This window comes from Phoenix dactylifera, chromosome 17, assembly GCF_051530095.1.
Source record: "Phoenix dactylifera cultivar Ajwa chromosome 17, Ajwa_hap1_PhDact_Kaust_v1.1, whole genome shotgun sequence".
Classification (NCBI taxonomy): domain Eukaryota; kingdom Viridiplantae; phylum Streptophyta; class Magnoliopsida; order Arecales; family Arecaceae; genus Phoenix; species Phoenix dactylifera.
The window spans coordinates 16,964,725-16,982,449 of record NC_143206.1 but is presented as its reverse complement, the minus strand read 5'-3'; the positions used below and the strand labels follow the sequence as shown (position 1 = coordinate 16,982,449).

General features: G+C 43.9%; 2 protein-coding genes and 1 pseudogene across 3 annotated transcripts; all 3 read left to right on the top strand.

Moving 5' to 3' along the window:
* Nucleotides 1-1,906: 1,906 nt before the first annotated feature.
* On the top strand, nucleotides 1,907-6,905 carry LOC103706751 (peptide-N4-(N-acetyl-beta-glucosaminyl)asparagine amidase A-like). The gene is made up of 2 exons (XM_089928257.1): nucleotides 1,907-2,722; nucleotides 3,133-6,905. Exon 2 carries the CDS (start codon nucleotides 4,472-4,474, stop codon nucleotides 6,551-6,553), a length of 2,082 nt encoding a protein of 693 aa, XP_089784383.1. The 5' UTR covers nucleotides 1,907-2,722; nucleotides 3,133-4,471; the 3' UTR covers nucleotides 6,554-6,905.
* Nucleotides 6,906-10,080: 3,175 nt separating this feature from the next.
* On the top strand, nucleotides 10,081-12,393 carry LOC103706754 (peptide-N4-(N-acetyl-beta-glucosaminyl)asparagine amidase A-like). Its single transcript, XM_039133164.3, has one exon. The coding sequence runs from the start codon at nucleotides 10,370-10,372 to the stop codon at nucleotides 12,119-12,121; it is 1,752 nt and encodes a 583-aa protein (XP_038989092.3). The 5' UTR covers nucleotides 10,081-10,369; the 3' UTR covers nucleotides 12,122-12,393.
* A 1,260-nt stretch (nucleotides 12,394-13,653) lies between these two features.
* LOC148699672 (peptide-N4-(N-acetyl-beta-glucosaminyl)asparagine amidase A-like) lies at nucleotides 13,654-17,486 on the top strand (annotated as a pseudogene). The gene is made up of 3 exons (XR_015974294.2): nucleotides 13,654-13,681; nucleotides 13,726-15,293; nucleotides 16,184-17,486. The product of XR_015974294.2 is annotated as a peptide-N4-(N-acetyl-beta-glucosaminyl)asparagine amidase A-like (transcript).
* The last annotated feature ends 239 nt before the right edge of the window (nucleotides 17,487-17,725 follow it).

Below are 17,725 nucleotides of genomic sequence, written 5' to 3'. Positions count from 1 at the left end.
TAAAATGGTAACTTGAGGTTATCCTGATAACCAGCCAGATGCCATACAAAAAAACATGAATAACTTTATCCAGTCAGCAAGCCAAAAAGGTAGATAACCAGATTAAGGTTATTAAGTTATTCCAGGAGAAGGGTAAAATAATTTCAACTAGCCTCTCTAGTCCCTATTTTTTCCACCGTTTCTACTCCCTGATAGTATTTTTTTTCATTTCTTTGTTGACATCCCTTCACTCTTTGTAAGATGGCATTCACGATGGATAATGAGTATAAACAAAACAGCGAATAACTTTATTTACTTGATAGCTGGCTGAAGACTGACCTTTTTTTTTTTTTTTTGTAACAATGGCAGCTCACCCATGTCAGTTATGGGAGCAGCCAGCTAAATCAAAAGAAAAAAGATAACTCAAAGCTTGAGGCACCACTGCATGAACATCCCAGGTGAAGCCTCCAGCGTGGGGGGAGAAAGACTGCCTCTTTTCATTATTTGCCTTGTCAATAAACAGAGGTTAATCTTATGGAACATATCACAGCTAAGACTGCCACAATCATTCTAATAATATTAACAAGCCCCTGTTTAGCTCTTTTATAAGCACCAACGATTATATAGTACTCCACTTTATAAAGCCCTTAACCTGACAAATCCAAAATAACATAATTATTTTCCATACTAGAGCTCTAGGAGGCTTCTTGATGGAGACGGGAACAAGAGCCCAACTGGCTTTTCCTCCTGCCAAAGCCCCGGACAATGACCCCTATCTGCGAACCGAAAGCGCGGGCCCGAGAAGGGCTAGTCATATTTTCGTTTTATTTCAACACCCCACACCCACCCACCCCCGCGATAGATGTCCCATTTTCGTTTTATTCTCCAAAACAAGATTAAATTGCAAAGAGTAAGGAGCAGAGAGGCCTGAACTCGCTGCAGGTGGAAGAGAAAGAGGGGCAACGCGCTGCCCGTCCGGCGTTCATGACTCGCCGGTGCTCGTTTATATATATATATATATATATATATATATATATATAGAGGATGGGCGAATCACGCTAATCTAGTATAAATACATGCAACGAAATCAGAACATAAGAACAACTGATGAGTCAATCCTATAGCACTTCATTAGAAAATGCTCTGCCATATAGGAGGCTGTTCAATCTATGCCTTCATTCATCTTTCAGTAAATATGCCCGACATAAAGGGAGACACACTCCTTTGCCATTCTCCAAATATTTTACAAGAGGAGGTGTACATCTGCCACCTTTGGCTGTTTCTGTATCCATCCAAACATTGTAGCTGAGTCATCTTTAATATAATACCCATCTAAGTTGTCCTCAATTTTCCTCCAAGGATCGAAACATTAAAGATCTAATCTGATACCCATCCAAGTTGTCCTCAATTCTGCTGCAAGGATGGAAATATCAAAGATCTAATCTTTACCCCTTGCCATGAGCTTAGAATCTGTTCCAAACAACTCGCAAACGAATAATACCGTTATTTGTGCTACGTACGACGTGCTTTGCAGGAGAGAAAGGTCCTATTGGAGGGCGATTCTGCGACAATCATCAGATGAATTCCGCATATTTCGTAGGGATCGGCGATTACCGCCCATTTTTGAGAGATATTCGGGCCATGGTAAGTGAGGGAATGGTGCTTCAGGCGAAGCATGTGTTTAGAAAAGCTAATGGGGCTGCAAATTGGATGGCGTCCTTTGTTGCCAACCACTCTTTGAACCATCTCTGAGTGGAAGAGACGGAGTTATCTAATGCTCTTCAGACTGTCTTGTTTTTTTACTTCCTTGTCTGTATCCGTATAAGGTACTTCCGATTTCAGCGAAAAAAAAAAAAAAAAAACCGTTATTGGATAACTGCCGATGTAGATGAAAATCCGATCGCCGCATCCGTTCAAAATTCCTCCACCGGTCCCGCTCAAACGGATAGCTCGCATCACCGGCGAAGCGAAGCGTGTGAAACAAACAAGAGACGGTCCTGATTCCTTGGGTAAACAAACACACCTATCTCCCGCTGTGTCTTACCCTACACTCCGCCTCTCACATGAACCCAACCACGCCCCCGTTCAAACGAAGTGTACTCACCCGTCCCTCTCCCCTCCCTCTTCTTCTCTACCCCTCCACCTCCAAATGACCCAAACCGAGACCCCATCTCCGCCGCTCATCACGTGGTCCCTCACGGGAAAGCGGGGCAGGAGGAGCCCCCAACCTCGACGCACCCACCACGAACCGGAGTCCCAAGAGCGCGACATCGCCCGCTTCCTCCTCGCTCTCTCCTCCCCATCCCCCGCCTCCAGTCACGGCGGAGGCGAGGAGGCGGTGGTGGACGGCGAGGGTTCGGGATCGGATGGGAGCGGCAGGAGGAAAAGGAGGAGGAGGAGGGTGACGACGAGGGTGCGGGTGCACGAGTGCTCGCTGTGTCCGAAGAGGTTCCGGACGGGGCAGGCGCTGGGAGGACACATGAAGAGCCATTGGGAGCGGGACCTCCAGGGGAGGGTGGTCAAGAAGAAGACGAGGAAGCTCAGCTCCTTGCTTGCATTAGGCTTAGGGTTAGGGTTTGGTCTGGAGCTCGATGTGCCCTCTCCTTCCCCTCCTAATCCCAAGTCCCCGGGGTTCTCTTTAGAAGGAAGGGAAAGAGACGAGGAATACGGCGGCGAATCTTTAGCGGAAGAGGACTCCTCGTCGTCGTCTCCACCGGCTCCTCTGCTGCTTCCGTGCTAAGAGGTTACCTCTCTTTCCCCTCTTTCCGTCGCCCTTGTTTATCCATCTCTTTTAGGACAATGCCGCCTGTGTCCCTTTGCATTCTAATATTTTTGGGACCCTGGACGATGTAAATATATAAATAGCCTATTAGCCATTTTATAGCGGAAATCCGAAAGATAGTCACAAAATTCGGCAATCTCGATCGGAGCTAGTTGGGTTTTTTTTTTTTTTTTTGGTGGCTCCAGCGGATAACTCTCTCTCAAAGCATTTTGATTATGAGTTTAATAATTGCTGTCTGATGAATGTATCTCTCTCTCAAAGCCTAAATGCTTATGAGATGATGCTTAATTCATTCGAGTTGAGGAGGAAGGTGGGCACATGATGTGTTCATTGCTTCACTGAAAAATCGTTAACATGCAGTAGTATGGCAGGGTGATTCCAATCCTTGAACCCTCGCCAAGGTTATAGAAAGGGAGAGCTCCTGAGCACCAAGGCAAGAGGGTTCGTTGATCATGCAGACGTATAGAGACATGCTGATTCATGGCACCCCATGTCAAAGCACTCGTATCTATTGTTTTGAGGTTGAAATGGCTTTCGTTTGAGCAATCTTCTAGTGCAACAGCTTGAGAACATCCTTCAGTGTAGAGGCAGTAGAGCTGCTTGAGAGCGTTAGGTAAATTATCCCAAGTCCTTACTTCTCTTGCAAAAAAGAACCAGCCAAGAAGAAACGCAAACATTTTAAGTGACATTACTTATATCAAATCCATTGTCAAAAACAAGCAAGCATCTTATCATGATTTTGCTGGGTTCATGTTCGTGCTCAATAGGCAATTCATAAAAATAAAAAAAATAGTGATACGCATAACACTTCTGACATATTTACAATGAACATATTTTTCCTTTTATTTTGAAGTGAACATAGATGAATTCAACGTGATTATTTTGGTTCTAGTTTGAAAACCTGAGTAGTTTCCTAGTCTATATAATCTGTTAAGTGGGGTCTAGAAATTTAACCTTCAGCTGAATGGCTGTGATTGCATTAGCTAACTTTAACAGAAACCATCTAATCCTTAATTCATATTACTGTGTAATTTATTGTTTATATTACAGTAAATTGCATGTACTTTTTCCTACTATTTGTAGGTGTAGGAGAAATTATTGCAGTTGGGGGGACCCCAACCAACAATTACAGTCTGAAAAAGAAAAATCCCAAGCACCACCAGTAATATAGCAACCTAGGATCAAAAAGACTAGTCGGAAAGTATTATTTAAATTTTTTTGATTTTCTATAAGTATCTAAGAACTATCCATTGATGGTTGCAAAACTGATGCTAACAATCTTGTAGATCCACGGAAGCAACAATAGTTACAGATCAGCTGTTCGTGGCAGATTTCTGTGTTACTTGCATTGCTTAGATAAATTCAGAACTATCACACTAATTTAAGGTGCGGTGAAGTGTTAACATCAGATCTGGTGCACAATTTTAACTGTCAAACAGCAAATACCTGCTACTCAAATGAGATAAAACTCAGCGAGTACAAGCAGAGATCAGAAGATTCAGAACCAAGTCTCCATGCCCAAACCTAGACCCGGTCTGATCCGAATGCCAAGGGCAATTTTCCTGGCCCAACCACCCTCCTAGGATTCTAATGTCCACCGAGCTCCGTACCGGCAGTCCTCCCATAAGGCCATAACAAGATAACGACAGGGAATGGAACCAGCCAAGAAGAATCCGAACTCTCTCCCTCTTCTTGATTTTTGCCACAAAAATGTTTAAACCTGTACCGAAAGGAAAGATGGCACATTTTAAACACTCCGTTTCCCTCCTGCCTCCGTTCTACGTCTCAAGAAACCAGGAGGCAAGCTCGCCTTCCAATGGCTATATATACCCAAAACCATCTCCCAATTGGAATCTCACACCCTCTCCAAATCAATCGATCCATTTAATCCCAACCAAAACCAAAACCCCTCACTGGATACCAATCCAAATACGAAGCATGTATCTCACTCTCAGCCACCGCCTTCTCTCACTCTCATCTTTACTTGTTTCTCTTCTCCTGTTAACTAATGGCTGTTGGGCATCACCGTGGGAGTCTCCTTACGTTCCCGAAGGATTCGCGCCTCCCCCGCCGCCTGCCGCCGCCCAGCATGCGACGCTCGAGTACATGGACCCCAGCCTCCCACCTCTCCTCCTCCCTGCACAGAGCCCCAAATGCTCCCTCCTCGTCCTCCAGGAGGACTTCGCCGACACCGTCGGGGCCCCGCCGGCCACGGCCAACTACGCACCACCACCCGACTGCCCTGCACCCTGGTCCCGCGTCATCCTCGAGCTCTCTGCCTCGGCGTCCGACCTCCAGAAGGACCGCATCGCCGCAATCTGGCTGGATGGCGCCGAGATCCTCCGCAGCACCACCCCCTTCACCATGTCTCCCGGCGTCTTCTGGCGCGTCCGCAAGGACGTCACGCGCTACACCGCCCTCCTCCGCCGCACCTCCGCCGACGGCACCGGTGGCGGCATTATCTCGATGATGCTCGAGAACTCTAACGCCACCTACGCTGGCGTCTACTCCGTCAACGTCTCCCTCCACTTCTACCGCGGCGCACTTTGCGAGTCCGCCGCCGCCCGGCCCGCCGACGAGATCAAAGAAGCCAAACTCGAATCCGTCCTCGCCGCCCACCCGACCGTTAAAGGAATCTACCGCGAGCCTGCCGACCTCATCATCCCGATATCCAACTGCGACGGCCGGTCCGGCTTCTGGTTCCCGGTCAAGAACGAGAGTGACATCCAGTCCGCCACCGTTGTAGTGCCTAACAACACGTACCGGGCCGTCCTCGAGGTCTACGCCTCTCACCACGGCGACGACGAGTACTGGTACGCGAACCCGCTCCGTTCCAACGGGCCGCAGCGGGCGCGGGACGGGCTCGAGTCCTCCAAGGCCAACGGCGGGTTCCGCCAGGTGGTGGCGACCATAGACGGGCGCTACGCCGGCTCGGCCGTGCCGTTCCCGGTCATCTACCCGGGCTCCGTCAACCCCTTCTTTTGGGCCCCCGTCGCGGCCATCGGCGCCTACGACCACCCCTCCTACGACCTCGACCTCACACCCTTCGTCGGCCAGCTCATCGACGGCAGATCCCACAAGTTCGGCCTCACCGTCCGCGACAGCCAGCCCTACTGGCTCGTCTCCGCTAACCTCCATCTCTGGCTCGACGCGTGGTCCGACTCGGTCGAGGGAGCTCTCGTCCGGTACAAAGTCCCGCCGCTCCGGCTAAGCCGGCAGGCGGACTGGAAGGACAACGAAGGCAAATCGGAGATCGAAGGGCAAGTCATCATTCGATTCTCTGGCTGGGTTAGCTCGTCCAAAGGCAACATCACCACCAGTGTGAGGCACAAAATTAAGTTCAAGAGCCACATAGAGGCCGAAGAGAAGGGGGAGGTGACGAATGTGGAAATGGAGAACAAGGCGAGGACTAACATAAGGATCGAGAGGGACGACGTCGTGATCGGCCGAGTGCTGGTCGACACGGAGGCGCCCCTTAACATGATGACCATGAGCTCGAACGGCGGCGGGGACTCGAGGTTCCACAAGACCAAGCTGTACCACATGCTCGAGGAGACGAGGAGCGTGGCGGAGAACAAGATGGCCAGCTTCAGCACCATCGCGGACCGGCAGGAGTCGGAGGGTTCGGTCTTGATGCAGGACGGGGTGGCCCTGTGGGGGAGTGGCGACACCAAGTCCACTTACAAGTTCAGGGATGACAAGGCTTGCTATCTGAGGACGGTAAACATGGTCGGCGGGAAGGTGAAGGAGGACGAGGAGACGGCGTCGTGCGCGGCCGCCGTTGCTTGGTAGTGTCGAATCGAGCTTCTGATTAAAAGCCCGTCTTGGGTATTATTAGATGAGAGCAGGGTTACCTGCATGCGGAGTCCAATGGTTGCTTGATGTGTAGTCTCCCATGTTGTATAAATAATGCATGGTGTCAAGTGTAGTCTCTTTAATGGAGTAGTGGAGAGAGATTCTACTTCCCTTCTGTAATCGTTTGATATCTTAGCAGAGCTTGTTTTCTTTGTTTCATTTTGTTTCCTTGATGTTAACAGGAGTACTCTGTGACAAATGGATTCGACTGTTGTTTTGATTAGTAGTAAAATGTTGTCTAGGTTGAAATTAATGCATGTAATGCAAGATTGATAATATTTGAGGGATATGATTATTCGTGTTGGCACAAATAATGGATGATCCAACTATAGGGTTTTTAATTAAAAAGCTCTAGTTAATGAAATTTGTTTGCTGTATATATCACCGGCGGATTTGACATAATCTTGTTTACAACTTTGTCTTTCTTTAATTTTCTTTTTTTTATTTCCATTTTCTTTTTCCCAGAGCATCTAGTCAAGCATCTAATACGAATTTACGCCCACAAAAAGAAAACTTTAATTTGCTTATAGTATGCAATATTCATCATGCAATTCTAAATCATCTTGTGGTGATTAAGCTTTGGATAGTTTTAATATTACTTTTAAATATAAACTAAATTTTAATGTCTACAATGTTTTTTTTCATTATATTTCTGCAGGAGTCAATTAATCATCTCAAAAATCTAGTTGAACTTACAAAATGATTTCTAGAGTAAAATAAAAAGAATCTTCTACGTGCACTTTAAAAAGATTTTTGTTTTGTTTTGTTAAATGCACTTTAAAAGGATTTTTACCTCTACTAACTATTGATTGAGAAGTCATGCATCACCATCCTATATAAATTAAACAAAGATCCTTTTACAGCCATCTAGTAAATCTCAGAAGGCATGTAGCTGCAAAATTAATTGAGAGGTTTTAAGGAATATGGAGTAGCCACAAGGTTTCTCTAAGTTAATTGATATGTTTCATATGCTATTCTATTTCTCGAGAAAATCCCTCGTTTAGGATTTGTCTAGATTCGACGAAATTAGTCACAAGTCCCTTAGTTTTTACAAGGAGGATATACATATTTGGTTTCTTATATTACTCTCACCCTCTACCTAACATGCAAATGTTTCATAATCGAGACTCTCCCGCTCCACCGGCTAACAAAGAAGCAATTAGAGATGTTCCATCAATACTTACGCAGTTATGCCCATTGGAAATTCAAAGTCCACAGTCCAAGACCATCTCGGTCTTAATACTAGGACTATATACAAACCTAGTCTCAATTTTTAAGCATCTACTTCTTCTACTACATATAATGTGTAATGAAAACTCCTATACTTGGCTATAAGAGTGAGATTTTGTGGGATCTAATGTGTGTGTATACGTATGTACGTACGTGATGGACTTTAAAAGAAAATTTTCTTGGGATCCATTTACTAAATATATATGAATAAACTCGTGGGAAACATGTAAACTCCATGTTTTTTTTTTGTACTTTATTTTTTCTCTTTTTCTCCTCTCACGCAAGCTTCATGTTTCTCTATTTTTTTTGTTTACTTTAATACCATATTCAAAATACCATTATAAATACTTTGAAAGGTATATTCTGCATCAAAAACAACTTAGATGCTATACAATAATAACCTGGAGGTGTAGGGGCACCAAATGCATGGGATGGCTCGATTTGGGTCGTTAGCGGTGACACATACAAATTGCTGTTTAAACTCTAAAGGTATCCTATATCTTCAGAGGCAACAGCACTGCAGATTGGGTGGCATCCTATTCAACTCATCATTCTAGAAACTTTATTTAAAAGAACTATGTCTCTATTTTGTCTTTTTTGTATTTTTTTTAATATCTATAAGCTATATTCATGGTCATTGAGCTGCCGAATGCCGATGTACTTAAAATAAATAATAATAATAATAATAATAATAATAATAAAACAACTAAACTCCGAAGGTAACCTGCATAGTTGAAGGCATCTTGCATTTACTACGTTCAACGACCAACGAAACGGATTCCGAAACCGTGACGTTTCATTTGCATCCATTGTTACGGGCATCTTGCATCGACTACCGTCGATGACCAACCAAACGAATTTCGAAACCGTGAAATATCGGATAGCCATGACCCTTTGACCGTCGATGACCAGCCAAACGAATTTCGAAACCGTGAAATATCGGATAGCCATGACCCTTTGATCAATGTACTTTTGCATCACAACCCTGGATCCTGGTACACATTACGCTTCGTCCTACTCGCGATTTCCAACGTGTCTCGCTGATCTGAAATAATGGCAGAGTGCTTTAAAACAAAGATTAATTATGCCTTTTAGTCCTCCCCAAAATTTAGATCGAATTTTTTATAAGTATATAAATTTAAAAGAGCTAAAAATTTGATTCCTATTTTTGTTAGCTATTTTAATCTAATACTTCATCTGGACTCCGGCCACTTTCTCTCACCGGAAGCTTCTGTTGTCATTAATATGCGATTATGCAGCAGAAACTGTGTAATTATGTAGCCGATTGATAATAATGCGGTATATAGATGATGATGTAGCATAATAAAAGAACTTTTTTATTTTGATGATACGGCACAGGAGTGATGGTGTAGGATGTGCTATAAAATATTTTTGTCCAAAAATATTCGGTCACTGAGTGCTACATCACCATCTATGTAAAAATATTTGTAAAATTTAGAGAACTAAAAGTATAATTTTTGGTACATGGGTGGGTGATGACATAGCACTTAGCACAAGTATTTTTATATAATTATTTTTTTAGTTTTCTAAGTTTTATAAATATTTTTATATGCTTGATACTGTGGAACTCGAGGACCTAATACTTCTATGCAGAAAATTCTATAGCACATGCCACATCATCATCTATATATCACATCATCACCATATGCCATATGATTAAAATATATTTTTTTTTTGCTATGCCACGTTATCAATATCCGATCATGTAATTATCTATGTAAATGGTTTCTACTATATAATCGGCCGTGCAATCATCGGTTACTACCTATATAAATTTTTGGTGAGAGAATATAGCTGGAAAAAGAATTATAGTAAGATATTTGAGAGAAAATAGGAGTCATATTTGAGTTTTTGAAGTTCAGAGATTTATTAAAATTCAGATCCACTTTTTTTTTTTTTTTTGAGGACCAAAAGTATAATTTATTCTTAAAATAATAATTAGAAGAAAGGAAGAAGGTGAACAGTGGCTGACGCAATTGACGATCAATTGAGGTACAGAGAATTTATGAGGGAACCGAACGGATGAAAAAACGAAATGGCATGGAAACATCGACCACTTGCATTATTTGATAGGGAAATGAGGAGGAAACAATCAAAAGGATCAAAACTTGGACGTACTCTGCAATGGAGAATATTTACAGAATTTCTCAGAACAAGAGAGAAAATCGTTGTACCACACTGTTCCTCATCTTCCGTTCTCATGTGATGCAAACAATATAAGAAACCAATAAGGGAGCACTAGCGCACGCACATTTTAAGCATTTTCACTTTGTTAATACTACCTCTTCTTTGATTGAATGTTGTAGAAACCATCTTGCTTGGATATAAATAGCCAGGCCACACAAAGATCACTCTCTCACGGGCCCAGGTGAGTCGAACCGTCTCACCAAGATCCATTGTGACCTGGAGAGAGAGGGAAACATCCCCATCCCACCGTGTCTCCAAAAACACAGTATTCTCTCCATCTACAAAGGAAAAAAGAAGAAAAAAAAAGCGTTAAAGATGCATCCCAGCCAACTCTACCTCTCACTTCTCCTGGCGTGCATGGCCACCTTTACGTATGCCATTGCAGGACCCATCCCAATTGTATCCCTCGAACACCTGGACCCCACCCTCCCGCCGGTCCTCGCCAGTCAAAATCCAACTTGCTCGCTGGTAGTCCTCGAGCAAGACTTCGCCGACAGCGTTGGATCCCCGCCGGCGTCGGCCAACTACACGGAACCCCGCGACTGCCCCTTTCCCTGGACCCGCGTCGTCTTGGAGCTCTCCATCTCCGCCTCCGACCTCCAGAAGGACCGCGTTGCCGCCGTCTGGATCGACGGCTCCGAGGTCCTCCGCACAGCCACCCCGCGACCCATGGCCCCCGGCGCTTTCTGGCGCGTCCACAAAGACATCACCCGCTACGCCGCCCTCCTCCGCCGCCTCTCTGGTGGCGGTAGCGGCGCCATCTCCATGATGCTGGAGAACTCCAACGATGTCCTCCCCGGCGTCTTCTCTGCCAACATCTCCCTCCACTTCTACCGCGGCGCCCTCTCCCCCTCCCCCCGCCACCTCGCCGCCAGCTTTGCCGCCCACCCTACCATCAGAGGCCTCTACCACGAGCCCGCCGACCTCATCATCCCCATCTCCAACCCCAACGGCTACTATCGCTCCGGCTTCTGGCTCCGAATCAATAACGAAACCCACGTCGAGTCCACCTCCATCACCATTCCGAAGAACACCTACCGCGCCGTTCTTGAAATCTTCGTTTCCTACCACGGCGATGAAGAATTCTGGTACGCCAACCCGCTCCGCTCCGCGTACCTCCACCAGCCACTCTCCAACCTCTCCGCCCCCCGGGCCAACGGAGCCTTCCGCCAGGTCTACGCCACCATCGACGGCCGCTTCGTCGGCGGTCACATCCCGTTCGCCGTCATTTATCCAAGCACCATCAATCCTTACTTCTGGTCCCCTGTCGCCGCCATCGGGGCCTTCGATATGCCATCCTACGACCTTGATTTGACGCCGTTCCTCGGCTTCATGCTCGATGGCCTCCCCCACGACATCGGGCTCGGCGTGCGCGACGCCCAGCCCTACTGGCTTGTTAGCGCCAACCTCCACCTGTGGGTCGACGCCTGGTCCGACTCCATCCAAGCTGGGCTGACCGAATACATCGCACCACCGATCAAGATGAACCGGAACGCAGAATGGAGAGACAACGACGGCCAGTCGGAGATCGACGCCGAGGGACTCCTCCGGTTCACCGGCTGGGTGAGCTCATCCAAGGGCAACCTCACCACCCAGGTGCGCCAAAAGATCAAGTTCAAGAGCCAAGTAGAGATCCAGAACCGCGGTTCCACGACACAAATCGAGCTCCACAACAAGGAAAGGATGATGGTTTCGATTCAAAAGGGTCACCAGTCTCTAGGCCGGGTGCAGCTCCTGATGGAGGCGCCGCTCCAGCTGCAGACGTCGACGGTGAGCGCGGCGGCTGGCTCGGCGTTCCAGAAGTCGAGGTTGTACCACCAGCTGATGGAGATGGTGACGCTGAGCGAGGGGCAGGCGATGACGACGAGCACGCTCACCGACCGGCAGGACGCGGAAGGATCGGCGCTCGTGCACGACGACCAGCCCGTGTGGGGGAGCGGCCGCACCAAGTCGTCGTACCGGTACAAGGACGAGAGCACGTGCTACCTCCGGAACGTGAACACGGCCGGCGGGGTGGTGATGATGGACACCAAGAGTGCCTCTTGTGTGGCCGTCGCCGACGCTTGAGAGGAGAGGTTACAGAGTTGAGATGATACTGTCACTGCCCTGCCCTGTTCGCTAGTTAATATATGAGAATGACTACATTAATTTGTGAGAATAAACAGCTGAGATTGGCTTAGGGAAGGGAAAGGGGTTTATTGATGTGAAATATGACTTCTTTTTGCTGGAAACTGTGACCAATCTTTGCACCCGAAAGATCCTTGCTTCATGGACATGGGAGAGATTTTGTTGAATTATTATTAAATTATTAATGATGAGTATTGTTATTTATTTGCCAATTTCTTGCTCATGCTTGCAAGAGTTCAATAATGACCATATTAAGAGAACTCTGTGCACTTTTTTTTTTAATGCTGATATTTTAGCATTTTATAAATAACAAAAAATTGCAGATTGATATGCTTTATGTTTTATGAGGATTTTTATTTTAAATTTTTTAAAATGGTGCCTAAATTCAAAAACAAATATGACTGAGCTGAAATGAGTAGTTATTTGTTTCTTTCGTACCTTTCAATAAAATTTTTTTAGGATACGACCCTTTGCTTTGTCAAACATAAGCATGAGTTTCTTAGACCATCATGGACTGCTTGAAAGCTTGAGGGTTTTTAGGACAAAGTCCTATGAATCTAAGTTTTAGGATTCTCGTTTAACCTGTGGATATTGATTTTTGGAAGTAACAAAAGAAGAAAATCTTCAGCTTGCAAGATACCACCGCGAAAGAAAATAGATAAGAATTTGTCATTATTATTAGTTTATAAAGATGAATCATATCTAACTACTCTAGCTCTTGCATTGTATAGTTCGTGATTTATCCATACATGCATGTAATTTTATTTTTTAGAGATATTTTTTTAACATCATAAATATTTTTTGAATCAAAATATAAATATTACCACTAAACCTTTAGCGACCGTGGCTAAGAAGACTATTCCTTTCTTTTTGCCTCTAGTCCATCCCAATAATTATTTCATGGCAATTTTATGATTTTTAGCCTTTTTTGGGATAAAAAGCCTATTATTGGCGTAGTTCTATCTTCATCTTAACTCCAATTTTAATTAGTGATAAACTATATTGGCCAAAGAGACCTTCGTAAAGATCTTGTTGGATTGTAAATAAGTATATTTACTTCACTATTTTACATTTTCTCCAAATTATAATGACTTGCGTTCATCTTCCTGTACAACAACAACAAAAAAAACTTATTGGATTGAAGGTGATCATGAATTTGAGCAATTAATAATTTTCCAGCTAGGCTAAACACATTCCAAGTCTTATAAATACAATTTTTTCTAAAAGAAAATTAAGCATCAGGAGACTACACCAAACTACTTGGTTCATGTTAAGTGCATGGAGAAAGGCCTCTAAATGGTGCCATCATGGTTGAAAATGGTTCCACCATGCCTCCACCGATGGCTATATGATTATATCGACGAGCTAGTTTTTTTTTTTTTAATGACGCATCATCCATTGAAATATATTATGTGGCTTCGATGGAATTAAATCTAGTGAAGTTGTTGGACCGCAAATTTTAGTTACGGTCAATGAGAGGACTTTTTGTTATAGTCTTTGGTCTTTGGGGAATTAATTACCCGTAATATATTCCACTGCCATAGAGCGGTATGGCTATTTGCGCTTTGTTTCCGCGAACCAGTGCCCTTCATGCTCCCTTCCCCTTCTTCGCGACGATTCCGCCAACACTTGGATCCCGCCGGCCTCCGCCGCCTACTTGCCGCCGGGCGGCTGCCCCGCCCCATGCGCGCACGTTGTCCTCGACCTCTCCGTCGTCTGCTCCAGCGAGCAGTACGACCACATCGCGGCCGTGTGGCTCGACGGAGCCGAGCTCCTCCGCACGAGCACCGCTGATCCCACCGAGTCCGGCGTCTTCTTACGTGCCCGCAAGGATGTCACCCGCTACTCCACCCTCCTCCGCCTTCTCAGCGCCACCGTCGCTATGATAACATCGTCAACGACGTCTATTATGGCGTTTAGCTTGTGAAAGTATCTCTTGATTTCTATCAGGACGGGGAGGAGGAGCCGCAGGGTGGATAACGTTTAGGGTTAGGGTTTTAGCCTCAAGATTCCAGTTATTCAATTACTGGAGAGGTGGAATTGGGTCAGATTGAGGAAAGATTAGATTTTTCTTCGGTGGAAGCTGGAAATCCACGCAGAAACAAGGCAAAGGTATTCTCTTAATTTGTACGAACAGCCGGATGTTCTCATTATCCCCATTTGCAACGAAGACAGCGAAGGTGGTTTCTGTTTTCGAATTCAAAACGAATCCGATTTGTATTTCAAGAATATCGACATCCCAGACAATACTTAGAAGGCAGCACTTGAGATCTATGTCGATGAATTCCGGTATTCCAATCCTCCCGATGAATACATCATCAAGAAGAACAATCTCACTACTGGAAGAGGCGATGGCATAGTCTGGGAGGTTGTCGCAAAAATTGATGGGCAATTCGTTGGCTCCGTGGTGTCATTCCCTGTTACATTCACCGGGGGGGGGGGGGGGGGGGGATTAATCCATTGTTCTGGGCATCGGTTGTTGCTCTCGGGGCATTCGATCTTCCGTCCTGCAATGTAGACCTGCCGCCATTCCTTGTCCCTCTCTTAGATGCCCAGTTGCACAATGTCAGCCTTTGGTTAACTGATGGTATAGACTTTTGGTTTGTTGATGCCAATTTGCACCTCTGGTTGGATCCACACTCAGATTCGCAAGCTTGTCAGTTGCAAAGCCCCATAGATTTCTATCTCCTGCCGTTGCATATCTCACTTGTGGAATGGGACATCAAAGATAGAAGCTGCAAGGGAAACTCACTTCTCTGGCTGCGTGAATTTGTCTCTGGGGAATCTCACCTTTGATGTCGACTAGAAGCTAAAATACAAGTGTTTTAGTAGAATTTATGAACGATGGGAACTACAAAGGAGTTCAAATGAAGGGGAAGGTGAAGACTGATGTAAGAATTAGAATGGCCTGAAGGCCATATTGTCTCGGGGGACTTTCAAGTCCAAATATCCTCCTCTGATTGCAACTTCAACTCTGCCCTGGGAAAACAGCATCTACTTATCGAAGACTAATCTTACCAACGCTTTGTATAATTGTATGAGGAATACACTCTTCTGCGGGATAAAGTGGTCACGACCAGCACGGAGACAGGATGGTTCCTACTTGCTGAAGGTCAGTGCTAGAGATAGCATTCTTCTATGTGAGAATACAACCAGTTTTTATGATATTGCCTCATTGTAATATATATGTTTTACTTCTTTGCCTTTCGAGCTAGATGTTTATGTATGCATAATTTGGGGTCTGCTATTTCTTTCAACCTGATGGTGATCTTCATCTTTGTATCTTGCTGTATTTTGTAATATGATTCCTAGTAGGTTTAAATAAAGCATGGCTCTTTTGAACAAAAGTATCAAATACGTAAGTTGTTATGGGCGTTTTTCTAGATATACTGGATTAACATGTTAATATGCTTCATTGCTGCTCTGGCATTAGCTAAGACATTTGATTTTTGTGGATGTTTATGGTATTGCAGTTCAGATCAATATCATTTTTCATTCTTTAATCGAGGTTCTTAAATGTGCTATAGTCCGGGAGTGTTTGGTTAATCCTTCTGGGCATCATTGCCCAAATGTTTTTATCAATTATTTACTATAAAGACACTTTATATATATGGGTGTGATGCATATACAGTATGATTGCACAAATGTTCTGTTACATATAATTCCTATAATATTTACCCAACTAGCAATCAGTGGGAAACATTATTATGTTTCCTTTCCTGAGTTCAATATTTTTCAGTTTTAATGCCATCCATATCTATTGATTCAACAATATACGAAAACTCTAATGGATAGTCATATATTGAGGAGTAGTTAACTACAAATCCATTCAACAAGCTGTTATCTATTTTTTGTGAATGCCTAACTGCAATATGCTGCATACTTCTATGCTTTTCACTAGTTTTCTCTTTTTTATGCAACATTTTGGCATATTAAGATGGTTTTTTTTTCTAAAAGTCAAGAAGTGTAAACTTATTTAAGGCGTTGTAATCTATTTTATAGGAGAGTGTCTCCTTGCAATGTGTAGAGCAAGACAGCGGCATTGGGGCAGATTTTATTTGAGCTTCATTTTGTATCTCATTTGAGTTTTCCCTTATGTTCCCTCTCAACTACATGATCACATCCAAATACCTGGTTCATTTTCAAAGATATTTGCGGGAGTTACCTTGTTCTTACAGAAAATACTTGATTCTTCTAGGTTGGCTGCAGGTTGAGGCCTCATCTGACTTCCAAAACTCACCAATTGCTAATGTTGTATTCATTTGTACAGAACTAACAGTTAGATATGTTGAATTAACTTGTGATTCTACTTAAATAATATTCTCAAACTTGTGTGTGTTCTAGCATCTTTTACTCAACCTTGAGTGCTCTCTAGACAACACCATAAACCTCTAGAGGTCACACTTGTCTCAAATTGGGGCAATTATCAATTCTGAAACTGAGGCAGTTGGTAGTCTGATTTTGATTATTGAGGTTGGTGAATCTATCAACAAACTGGCACCAATAATTGTGTGTTAAAAAGAGTTAAATCATGCATTTATGGAAGAACATGGTGACATGGTTTAATCAATAATGATCTCAATAATGTATTCCATTCTATAACAGGAAGTCATTTATCAAGACCATAATTTAAAGAAAGAGAGAACCTTTACATGGGTGTAGAGACATGGATAAATATGTGATGAAGTATCCTAGGGGTAGTTATATGAGTTCGGGGTGTGAAGGAGACAACCTTTAAGACAAGGGAGCCTAGGCTTGGTTTAGTTTGATGGATCCTAGAACATTGGCTGACCTTATGTTTGTATCTTTTACTCATCATAAATTAGTATTAGGCACATAATTTAAATGCGAACAATCCAATCTGAGAAGCTTAACAATGATAGATGACATGAATAGAGAGGCTATAGGCGGATGTAGTGATCTTGATCTTGTTAAGAGAGGCAGTTCAATGGATATTTGATCTTTCATAAGGTATGGAAAATCGTAATCATGGATAGAAAGTTGGGTTATAATCTAAATTAATAAGGGATCTGCAGTCATGCATGAAGCCAAAGGAGATGTTGCATGGCTGTGATGTTACCGGGTGAGAAGTTTGGGGATGGTCGTCCTCTCAAATGAGTATGGATGGGTATGCTCATTCATGGAGAGAGGCAAGAATTTTGGAACTTGTTAGTGCATGTGCGCATGAGAGAGAGAGAGAGAGAGAGAGCTTGAGTGTGCTTTATTTGTTTTACTATTTTCTGGTAAAACTGTAATAATTAAAAGTTGTCGCTCAAAAAGTTAAGAGGAGTTGATCAACCCACTCTATATTTTTTTTTTGTTTTCATTCTGGTGTTGATATATGTTGAGGATTATTCTGTTGCACAATTTGCACTTGAGATAAGACAACTTGAAGATAACTTCAGGTCATATGTCAGAATATATTTAGAATTCTACTACCACATGAATTGGAGTAAAATCACTCATTGATGTAACCAACTTTATTGGGTTTGAGGTTTAAATGTTTCAACTTCTCATTCATGTGTAGGAGATCCAGAGGTATCG